Source organism: Saccopteryx leptura, chromosome 2 (assembly GCF_036850995.1).
Source record: "Saccopteryx leptura isolate mSacLep1 chromosome 2, mSacLep1_pri_phased_curated, whole genome shotgun sequence".
NCBI classification, from domain to species: Eukaryota; Metazoa; Chordata; class Mammalia; order Chiroptera; family Emballonuridae; genus Saccopteryx; species Saccopteryx leptura.
Window position 1 is genome coordinate 373,317,496 of NC_089504.1, and position 12,074 is coordinate 373,329,569.

Here is a 12,074-nt window from a genome sequence, read left to right on the forward strand (position 1 = left end):
CCTCAAGGCCTTCCTAACATCCACTGCCTGAGAAACTCTAAAGACCCCATGGTGTGTGATCTCCCACATTACAAACAAGCAATGAACTCAACTTGTTTAATTCTAGGTGAGCTCTTGGTGCGCTCTGGCAACAGGGCATTGGCAGATAGAGGACCCATGAAGATTCAGCCAAAGTTCTTGTTGCCTTGTGCTGGGAACCTTGGTAACAGAGTACACACCTAAGATCCCTCTTGAGGTGCAACCAGCCCTTGGCTAGGAGGTAGCTCAGGCTTAATTGAGCTCGAATATTTTCTTTTAAGTTTTAAAATTTATTTTTATTTATTTATTTATTTATTTTTAAGGTAGAAAGGTAGAGGAAGAGAGGGGGGAGGGGGAGAGGAAGACACATTGATTTGCTATTCCACTTATTCATGCATTCATTGGTTGATACATTTTTCTTTCTTTCTTTCTTTTAGTGTGCATGTGCACAAGAGAGACTGGAAGGGAGAGAGATGAGAAGCATCAACTCATTTTTGTGGCACTTTTTAGTTGTTCATTGATTGCCTTCTGATACATGCCCTGCCGGGGGTGTTCCCGCTAAGCCAGTGACCCCTTGCTCAAGCCAGTGATCCTGGATTCAAATCTATGATTCCATGCCCAAGCTGGTGACCCTGTGCTCAAGCTGGAGACTTCAGGGTTTCAAACCTGGGTCCTCAGCATCCCAGGGTGACACCCTGTCCACTGCGCTACTGCTTGGTCAGGCCAACGGTTGCTTCTTATGTATGCTCTGACCAGGGATTGAACCCACAATCTTGGCATATTGGGATAAGTTCAAATATTTCACTGAAGCGGTTCAATGCTGGGTTTCTTTTCCTACAAAAAAAAAAAAATCTTTTGGGAGTATTTTGGCTATCCAATCAGATCTATCATTGTTCCCTGGTGAAAGATTTCTATCCTTCTAACACCTGCTCCTATGAGGTCACTGTCTAGTGTGTTGATACTTGTTTACAAGAGGAATGAACTATAATGAAAGTATGGACAAAGGAATGATAAGTCCACCTGAACTGGCCCTGGAGACTGACTTCAGAAGATTTCTTACTGGCAAAAACATTTAAAAACTTTGAAAGTTCTAACATTGATAAACTTTGAAAATATTATGGGAAGTAACAGAAACCAGTAAGAAAAGACCACATATGACATGACTGCATTTATATGAAATACCCAGAACAGGCAAATTTATAGAGACAGTACACCAGTGGTTGCCTAGAGCTGGGTGTGGGATAGGAGTGAGTCACTGCTAAGGGGGTACATGGTTTCTTTTAGGGGGATGAAAACATAGACTTAGATTGTGGGAATAGTTGCGCAACTCTGAATATTCTAAAAACCACTGTAAGATACAGTTTGGGTAAATTTTGTGATATGTAAGTTATATTTTAATGCAGATGTTTCAAAAAGAACCTTATAAGGACTTCTTCAATTTTGTCTTTGTGTCTTGATAACTGCTTTGCTTATTTAAGTTTCACATGCCCAGAATCAGGCAGGAGGCTTTGTCTGGTCCCTGATCAATGACAACTGGCCTTTAGCCAAATCCTGGAAATAAAAAGTTGCACAAGCATTATTCTTATGGACTGCTGCAGTTCTCATGAGTCATCACAAGCTACAACTGCACCTCTTCCAGGCCAGATAGCTGCTTCTTTCAAGTTTTCTCACCATTAGCACTGTTATCTTTCAAATGATCAGCTTCACCAAGGACAATATGGAGTTTCAGAAGGCCATTTTGGGGGGAGTTTCTGACAGGAACAAGAGTGCTCATCTGAGATTCATCAATATTATACCAACACTGAAGTGGGAATTTTAAGAAATTAATGCTGCAGATGCTTCCAATGTATGGCTTTTCTGTCAATGACACAAGGAAGCAAGGACAGGAACAAGCACTGAGGTACATCTTTCAACACCTCCAGTGAAGCTATGAGTTTATTTTATTTTTTTTCTTTTACGGTGGACTGAGTCTTCCCTAGGCTAAAGAGTTAGGTTGTAGTGGTAGAAAAAAATCACTAGATTCTGTATTCTTGAGTAGGGAAATCCCAACTAATTTCTCCAATAGCAGGGCCACACATCACATTGATATGCTAAAAAACTTCATAAGCTTTATCTTTTACTCAGACTCTTCACTGTCCCTATCCACAAACTTCAAGAAAATAAAAGGAATTCTAAAACTGTAATTATCAAAGCACTAATAATTACCCTTAAACTTCCAAGTACTGCTGAAAGCCTTGGTGGCAATACGGTAAGTCCTCTCTAGGACCCCTATGATAACTTTATGAGTTAAAAATAGGCTGCCTTTGCCTAACTGGTGTTGGCACAGTGGACAGAGTGTCGACCTGGAACAATAAGGTTCCCAATTTGAAACCCTGAGGTCACTAGCTTGATTGCAGCCTCCTCAGCTTGAGCAAGGGTTCGTTGCCTTGACAGTGGGATCATTCTCATGATCCCAAGGTCACTGGCTTGTCTTAAGACTCTGGTCAAGGCACATATGAGAAGCAATCAATGAACAACTAAAGTGAAGCAACTACGAATTGATGTTTCTATCTCTCACTCAAATCAGTTAAACACACACACACACACACAATAGTTTGCATTTTACAAGTGGGAATTTTTGTTTCTTTTTCTTTCCTCCTTTTTATTAAATTTATCGTCATGGGAAGTTTTAGTTTAAATCTTAGGCTCTATCCTACTGCCATCTGGTAAGATTAAATACTACAGGAGAATAATCTGATGCCTCCAGCTTTACCACCAACAGGTTATGAGCTGTATTTATCAAAGCACCTTCTAAATAATTTATAATTGGAGTTTTGTTCTTCTGAAAAAGGTGCCACTAGAGAAAACTTGCCAGTGAATATCAATAAAAAGGAACTAACCAGATATTGTTAACAACTGACTCCGCAGAGTAAAACTTCAAGGTGTTCTTCACGGGACTCATGTTTCCCAACTTAAAAGACATTTTTTAAAATTTATTTTTTAGCAATCCCCATGCATTCAAGGGGGGGGGGGGGGGAGGAAGAGAGAAAACAAACAGGAAGGGACAAAGATGGGAAGCATCAATTTGAAGTTGTGACACCTTAGTTGTTCATTGATTGCTTTTTCACATGTGCCCTGAGGAGGGCTCCAGCAGACCAAGTGACTCCTGGCTCAAGCCAGCAACTTTGGGCTTCAAGATGGTGACCTCAGGATTTTGAACCTGGAACCTCAGTGCCCCAGATTGATGCTCTATCCATTGTGCCACCACCAATCAGGCACTTAAAAGACATTCCCCAATACATAACTTATTTAACCTTTTGAGTAGTATGAATGTTCATGTACGTCATCCAGAGTACGAGTATATTATGTACATCTTTAAACTTTGAGCTGGAGCAGTAAAGGAAATAATTTCAATTAATATAGTGTGTCCGTAAAGTCATGGTGCACTTTTGACTGGTCACAGGAAAGCAACAAAAGACGATAGAAATGTGAAATCTGCACCAAATAAAAGAAAGATTCTCCCAGTTTCATACCTATTCAGTGCAGTTCGATGTGGGCTCACACACAGATTTTTTAGGGCTCCTTAGGTAGCTATCCCGTACAGCCTCTACAGACTCGTCACTGACTGATGGCCTACCAGAACGGGGTTTCTCCACCAAACTGCCAGTTTCCTTCAACTGCTTATCTCACCGAGTAATGTTATTCCTATGTGGTGGCACTTTGTTATAAATGCGCCGACATTCATGTTGCACTTTGGTCATGGATTCGAATTTAGCAAGCTACAGAACACACTGAACTTTCCTCTGTACCGTCCACATCTCGACTGGCATGGCCGTAGGCTGTTCCGCTATATACACGGTATTATGTCATCATCTGCGCATGTGCACATGTTGCCATATCATCCTACAGAAACTGGGAGGGTTTTCCTTTTATTTGGTGCAGATTTCACATTTCTATCGTCTTTTGTTGCTTTCCTGTGACCGGTCAAAAGTGCACCATGACTTTACGGACACACTGTATGTTATTCTTGTTTCCATAAATTGGTTATCAAACAAACATGATTTTAAGTTAATAAAATTGTAACTCAAACTAATTTCATAAAAAAAAAACTCACTCCTGGGGGTCAGCAAGCATGAAAAAAACTCACTACTCAAAGGGTTAAGAAAATGATAGTTCTAGTAGTATCTAAAAATATCCAGTTATCATGTTTTATTCTTCCTAGTATTTCTTACAGGACCCAACACTAAACTTTAACCTAGTAAGCACTTAAAAATGCTTGAATTGACTTTATTATAGTATTGTGAAAAACACAGAAAACATTATACCTATAGAGGAAGACTGTGGACTAATCAGTAGGTCCTCTTGGACTTGTTCACTTCCTGGCACTGTCTGCTGATCACTCAGTGAACTCTGAGATGCACTGACAGGCTGGGATACTTCCTCATGAACCTCCTCATCACTTAACCTTTCTACTTTGACCCGGACATCTTCTTCGGTACCCAGAGGCAAGGTAGTTTTTGTGCTCTCACAAGTCATAAAATCAGTCATTCTTCTATCTGTCTCAGATGGGCCAGGTAATTCTAAAGTTCGGGTATTTTCTGCCTGCTTAACCTTATCAGGCTGAATCCTTCGATCAATTCCAAAAGGAAAAGTCCAGGGAAAAGCTAAAGAAGAATCAACAGCTTGATTCCTGTTTTCTGAGTAGGAAGCTGAAGAATTCAATACCTGGGGAGAGCTTGTTTGTGTGCTGCATTTTACAGGACTTCCAGGAGACATGACTATGTAGCTTTTGCGTTTTCTCCGGGATTCTCGGCAGACAGGAATGGTTCTTTCTACCACACTGCACTCTGAAGATACTGGTGAAAGGCTTCCATCTCGAGAAGTAAAATTGCAGTTAGAGTTATTTTCTTGTCCAGCATCTAGACCCTTTTCTGGTTGGCTGTTGGGAGTATTCCATAAAATGCTTGATTTCATGAACTCTGAGCAGGTGCTAGCAACACTAAACATTTGCATATAGCTGGCTGCAGCCAGAACATCAATGATATTTTCTGTGTTAATTGACAGAGTCGCTGTATAAGCATATTCCAGAAGGGGTATAAAACCAGTCACTGTAACATGATGCAAATCCAACACATTCTTGTTCTCATCCTCTGCTTGGCCTACAAGTTTGGTGCGAAAAAAATCACTGCAAGCTGCTAGTACGACCTTATGTGCCCGGAAGATTTTGTCCTGGACACGAATAGTGATATCACAAAAATGTCCATCATTTCGCAGCATATTTAGCTTTCCAAGCATTTCCTGGCTGTGGGAAGAAGAGCTATGAGTAAATGTTTTCACACCCATCTTTTCCTTCCTCTTCTTTAGATGTTCTTCAAGGATGCAAATGAATCAGAAATGACCTAAAAAATACATAAAATAAGCATTAATTGATGGTTTAGTAATTGAAATTAAAACACATTCACCCCCACATATATGGGCAACTAATTTTCAACAAAGAAGCCAAGAACAGGAAATGGAGAAAGGAAAGTCTCTTCAATAAATCAGGTTGATAACACTGGATGGCCATATGCAAAAGAATGAAGCTACACAATGATCTTAAACTAGACACCAAAGTTAACTCAAAATGGATTAAAAATTTGAATGTAGGACCTCACAATAAAATATATGGAAGAAAATATAAGTTCTAAGCTTATGGACATTGGTCTCCAAGATGTTTTTGTGAACTTGATTTCAAAGACAAGAGAAACAAAAGCAAAAATAAGCAAATGAATTACATCAAATTAAAGAACTTCTGTACAGCAAAAGAGGCCATCAACAAAACAAAAAGGCAACCAACTAAATGAGAAAAAGTATTTGCAAATGATAAGGGGCTAATATCCAAAATATTAAAAAAGTTATATAACTCAACAATAACATCTGATTTTAAAAAGTGGGCAGAGAACCTGAAAGATACCTCTTCAAGGAAGATGTACACATGGCCAACAGATATATGAAAAGATGCTTAACGTTACTAATTATTAAGGGAATACACATCAAAACTACAAGGACATACTATCTCACACGTTAGAATGACTATTATTAAAAAGACAAGAAACAACAAGTACTGGAGAGGATGTGGAGAAAACTGAACCCTTGCACACTGTGGGTGGGAATGTAAATTGGTACAGCCACTATGGAAAGTCCCTCAAGATTTTAAGACTAGAACTTCCATATGACTCAGCAACCCTACTTCTGGGTATTTAGCTGAAAAGTTTTGAAAACACTCATAAATATGTATTTATTTTTGTATTATTTATTAATTACTGTATTATTTTCTATACAAACAACTGTAAAGCTACTTTTGCCTCATCCTGAATACAGTGGAATATTATTCTGCCATAAAAGATGAAATATTGCCATTTGCAAAAACAGGGATGGATCCTGAGTATTATGCTAAGTGAAATAAATCAGATGGAAAAGAATTTTATTCATGTGTGGAATATTTAATAGTACGCAAAAAATCTGTAGACATAGACAACAGAATGGTAGTTACCAGAAGGGAAGAAGGGCTGGGGGAGTGAAGAGGGTAAAGGGGATCAAATATATGGTGACAGAAGGAGACGAGAGCACAATAGAGTATACAGATATCGAATTATAATGTTGTACACCTGAAATTTATAAAAGTAGTCAAGTTACCCCAATAAATTTAATATAAAAATAAAAATGCAAAACTTTCTCTTCATAAAAACTTCACACACTGAGCTATTTTTAGTGACTGAGGCTGATGTGCTCCAACAGAGCTATCCTCAGCACCTGGGGCCTTGCTGGAACCAATCAAGGCACTGGCTGCGGGAGGAGAAGAGAAAGAGAAGGGGGAGAGAAGCAGAGGGATGCTTTTCCTGTGAGCCCTGATCGGAATTGAACCTGGGGCGTCCACTTGCTGGGCTAATGCTTTATCCACTGTGCCACTGGCCAGGGTCTTTTTCTTTCCCCTTAAAAAGGCTTTCAAAAACTGGAGATAGCTAAGGTTTCTCTTTAAACTAAATGTCTCTTGTCCCTGTAAATGCTCCTAAAAATCTGATTAACAGAGTTGCTATTTAGATTGCTCTGCTCTGAACAATTTCTACCTCTCAATATTCCTTTATGACTAGTTTCCAGGCCCTGGCTGGGTTGCTCAGTGGATAGAGTGCCATCCCAACACACTAAGATCATAGTTTCAATTCCTTGTCAGGGCACACATGAGAAGTAACCAGTGAGTGCACAACTAAATATAACTAAGTGGAGCAGTGAGTTGATGCTTCTCCCTCTCCCTCCCTCCCTCTCTCTCTCTCTCTCTCTCTCTCTCTCTCTCTCTCTCTCTTTCTCTCTCCTCCTCCCTTCCACCCAACCCTCCCCCACCCCTTGAAATCAATGGAAAATTTTAATAATTATTTTTATTTATTTTATTTTATTTTTTTTACAGAGACAGAGAGAGAGTCAGAGTGGGGGATAGACAGGGACAGACAGACAGGAACGGAGAGATGAGAAGCATCAATCATTAGTTTTTCGTTGCGCATTGCGACACCTTAGTTTTTCATTGATTGCTTTCTCATATGTGCCTTGACCGTGGGCCTTCAGCAGACCGAATAACCCCTTGCTCGAGCCAGCAACCTTGGGTCCAAGCTGGCGAACTTTTTGCTCAAGCCAGATGAGCCCACGCTCAAACTGGCAACCTCGGGGTCTCGAACCTGGGTCCTCCACATCCCAGTCTGATGCTCTATCCACTGCGCCACCACCTGGTCAGGCTCAATGGAAAATTTTAAAAGATTTTTGTTAAGTTAAAAAAAAAGCCCTGGCTGGTTGGCTCAGTGGTAGAGCGTCAGCCTGGCGTGTAGGAGTCCCGGGTTCGATTCCCAGCCAGGGCACACAGGAGAAGCGCCCATCTGCTTCTCCACTCCTCCCCCTCTCCTTCCTCCCTGTCTCTCTCTTCCCCTCCCGCAGCCAAGGCTCCATTGGAGCAAAGTTGGCCTGGGCGCTAAGGATGGCTCTACGGCCTCTGCCTCAGGCACTAGAATGGCTCTGGATGCAACAGAGCGACGCCCCAGATGGGCAGAGCATCGCCCCCTGGTGGGCATGCCGGGTGGATCCCGGTCGGGCGCATGCGAGAGTCTGTCTGACTGCCTTCCGGTTTCCAACTTCAGAAAAAGAAAAAAATAAAAAAATAAAAAAGAAAAAGAAAAAGAAAAAGAAAAGAGAGAGAGAGAGAGAGAGAGAGAGAGAGAGAGAGAAAAGACTAGTTCCCAGAAGTGCAAATAACATGACAGGTATGATAGAATTTTAACTGAACATACCTTACTATTTTTACTTCCCTCTTTTGGACACATATATTAGTAAGGCTAAATCAGGTATTCTGACAGTCAAATCATACCACTGACATTTTGTTTACATTATCAAAAACTTAATTCAAAAACTGACTTAATAGACATGATACACTTTCCTAAATGAAGGGATAGAAACACAAGTACAAATAAACGTCCTTGATCTCAATAAACCTGCAGTCCTTATGAAAAAGAACTAAGTGCCTAAGACTACAAGAGGTGTGCTGCAGTGCTATGTGAGAGCAAAGAATGCAATACTTAATTTTCATTGTGCAAGGAAGAAGAGGCATCAGAGAGGAGAAGGCCTAGTGAAGTCAGAATTTTGTCAGGTGGTGAAGCAGAGGGAGTTTCAGGCTATCATGGGATCACAAACAATGTCAGAGAACGCGCCACCCTGTACAATGTATGTACTGTATTGGCAATTTATTGTTAGTGGGCACTATGATATTCTAAATGTGAGCATGCGGAGGGCAACATTAGTTCAAACATCAAACAATCCATTACTGAAACATCCCTTCAAATGTTATATGCAGGTAAATGTATATGTGACAGGCAAAGAAAAAAAACCCTAAAGATTTTCAGCTGAATAAATATAGAAAGGTCAGTGAATATTCTAATATGGGAAGAGAAAATGGTTAATCTGGGACTCTTTCCTGTTTGATAACATGATAAAAAGAATAAAAGGCATAAAGCCCTGTACCAAGACAGCCAAGTAAGGTCACTGAAATAATTATCTTAATCATAAATCAGATAAACTTGCTCCACAAGTAATCACAATGACACACTAGAGCAGGGGTCCCCAAACTTTTTACACAGGGGGCCAGTTCACTGTCCTTCAGACCGTTGGAGGGCTGGACTATAAAAAAAACTATGAGCAAATCCCTATGCACACTGCACATATCTTATTTTAAAGTAAAAAAACAAAACAGGAACAAATACAATATTTAAAATAAAGAACAAGTAAATTTAAATCAACAAACTGACCAGTATTTCAATGAGAACTATGCTCCTCTCACTGACCACCAATGAAAGAGGTGCCCCTTCCGAAAGTGTGGCAGGGGCCGGATAAATGGCCTCAGGGGGCCGCATGCGGCCTGCTAGCCGGAGTTTGGGGAACCCTGCACTAGAGATCTAGGATTGGTCTAAGCAAAGCATCATTTTGTTGATTTCCACTTCATAGGAATGAGATGAAGAGAAAGAAAATAAAAGGTCTATATAAAGTTTTTTATTCATTTTCTGCACCCCAATAGACTGGCTTTAAAAAGCAGCAAGAGTGCTTTGACCGGGATCATGTGGTTTAGGGAGGAGACATGCCTTTAGAGCAAGCAATACAGTTTTAATGTAGGAACAATTTATATAAAGAAAAGTATAAAGGCAAGAAATTAAACAGTATATATGGAGGATATGTGTTAAGATATGTGAATATATGTTTAACAAGGTATCGAAATGAAACTGCTTAAATTTTGGTTTAGATGGAGGGCACAAACAACAGAATCTATAAACGGAGGTGCAAGATCACCTATGTGAGAAGTTAGTGCAAAACTACTTTTCAACCTTTGAGTTACAACTACTTTCAAGGCTCAGAAAATAATTTTAAAAGATTTAAATTTATTGATTTTATAGACAGAAAGGGAGGGAGGGAGGGACAAGGAGAGAAGCAGAGGGAGAGGGGAGAGACAGAGGAACAATCTGTTCCTGTATGTGTCCTGACTGGGGACTGAACTGGCAACCTCTGCGCTTTGGAACGATGCTCTAACCAACCAAGCTATCCGGCCAGGGCTAGAAAAATAATTTTTTAATAAAATTATCAGTATGTTGTGAGTTCCAAACCCTATCCCAACCCCTCCTACTCTGCTACCAGGGGAAGAGGTTGAGGCATGTTAGCTATTTGTCTCAAGTTACAGAACACGTGTCACACCTTAAAAAATCTAAAGCGTAGGAGTCTGATTTAAACTCTGGCCAAGATTAGGAAGTGTGCTTACCATCTCCCAACAGAATATAAAGGCAGTACAGTGAAGTGGTTGAGAGGGGACTCAGAATGCTGAATTTGCTTCCTGGTTCTGCCATTTATATCTATGACATCAGGCAAGTCATTAACTGTACCTTAATTTCCGCAGTAAAATAGGGACAACAGAACCTATCTCAGAGAGTTCTGAGGATTAACTGGCCTAATACATACAAGTGCTTGTAATAGTACCTAGCACAAAATAAATGCTAATCAAACACTGGCTGCTGCTGCCACTGTTCCTACCATTAAAGATCTTTTCTTCTTACTAAACATTTGCCTCTCCCAATCCTGGAAGGGCCAGAAACTACAGTCAGCAAATGAAGAAGAGTAAAAGTGCAACGGAGGGAAGGGGGGGCCAGAAATAAAAAGGAAGCAAAAACAAAAAACAAAAAACTAGTCAGCATATAAAGAGAAGTAAAAGCACAAAGGGAGGGGGGAAGCCAGAAAGAAAAAGGAAGCCAAGAAAACCTCACTTTTCACTGAGGACCTATAGGTCTGAGGTGGGCAAGGAGGAAAACCACCTTTAACTGAATTAAGTTCTTAAAAATAATATTTTTATTTCCTGAGAATGACCAGCAAATAAATACATATATAAACTTATTTATGTATTTATTTTAATTTTTTTTCGAGAAACAGGAAGGGAGAGAGAGGGTTAAGAAGCATCAACCTGAGGTTGTTTTCACTTTAGTTGTTCACGGAGCTTCTAGCATGTGCCTTGACAGGTGCTGTGCCAGTGTTCCCTTGCACAAGCCAGCAACCTTTTAGGCTCAAGCTGATGAGTTTTTTGGGGGATCATGTGGATGATTCCCCACTCAAGCCAGCAGCCCCTGAGCTGACAAGCCCATGCTCAGAACCAGCGACCTCAGCGTTCTGGGGTTCTGGGTTGATGCTTTATCCATTGCACCACCACCCATCAGGCAGAAATTGATTAAGACTTGCCCTTCAAGGAGCTGGATGGAGAACTAACCATGCAGAATAAACTGAAATGGACAGTGGTATTGACATTGAAGCAGCAGACTAAAATAAAATGGATTCTGAATACCTTCCATAAGTCAAACTTGTTCGATATAATGGTTACACATATATGGTATAAAGTCTGATACAGCTGGAGGTATGGGATGAGAGAAAGATGACAGACTGAAAAATGCCTCGTATGCCTGTATTTATTAAATGGATTTCCCAACACACAGCGATGGAAACAAGTCTCAGTATATATTCTATAATAAAAATTACATGGACAAATACAGTTAGGAAATACTACAGTATCACACACTGTGACAAAATGTGGGATGAATTATATTTTTTGAAAAAGTCATACCTATACATAAAATGGACCATTCAGAAGCCAGCAAGTATCACTTAAAATTTTCATAAATTAGATAATTTCATTAAACACATTTCTTTTTGTGTGTAGATAAATATATGTGTGTAGTTATATACATACATGGAGCTCATTTAAAATTCTTAAGTAAAGACAGCTATTACTTAATTCCAATATCTAATGTAGAATTTATGCCACATTCAAGAGTAATAAAGATGTACCTGTGTAATAATAGTTTGTAATTTGAACTAGTAAGTCATTCAGAAAGTTTCCTTCCCACCCTTTTGATTCCAAATTACTTAGGGAACAGTACACACGCTTATCAAAGTGGTAGTGGCTAAACAATATAGACTTTAAGGAGAAAGAAAAAAATCCTATGATTTATTTTTTTTGTAGTGGGGTTGAAAAACTT

General features: G+C 39.8%; 1 protein-coding gene across 3 annotated transcripts in view; it reads right to left on the reverse strand.

Annotated features, from left to right (window-relative positions):
- The window catches only part of ZBTB44 (zinc finger and BTB domain containing 44), a 76,127-nt gene that overhangs the window by 22,351 nt on the left and 41,702 nt on the right, over window positions 1-12,074 (reverse strand). For 2 of the 3 annotated variants that reach the window (XM_066365244.1, XM_066365246.1), the window contains exon 2: window positions 4,323-5,396. In XM_066365244.1, the coding sequence (XP_066221341.1) occupies window positions 4,323-5,340 (1,018 nt within the window). In that variant the 5' untranslated portion in view covers window positions 5,341-5,396. Of the gene's footprint in view, window positions 1-4,322; window positions 5,397-12,074 lie in introns of those variants that run through there. The other variant, XM_066365247.1, reaches the window with a different exon arrangement.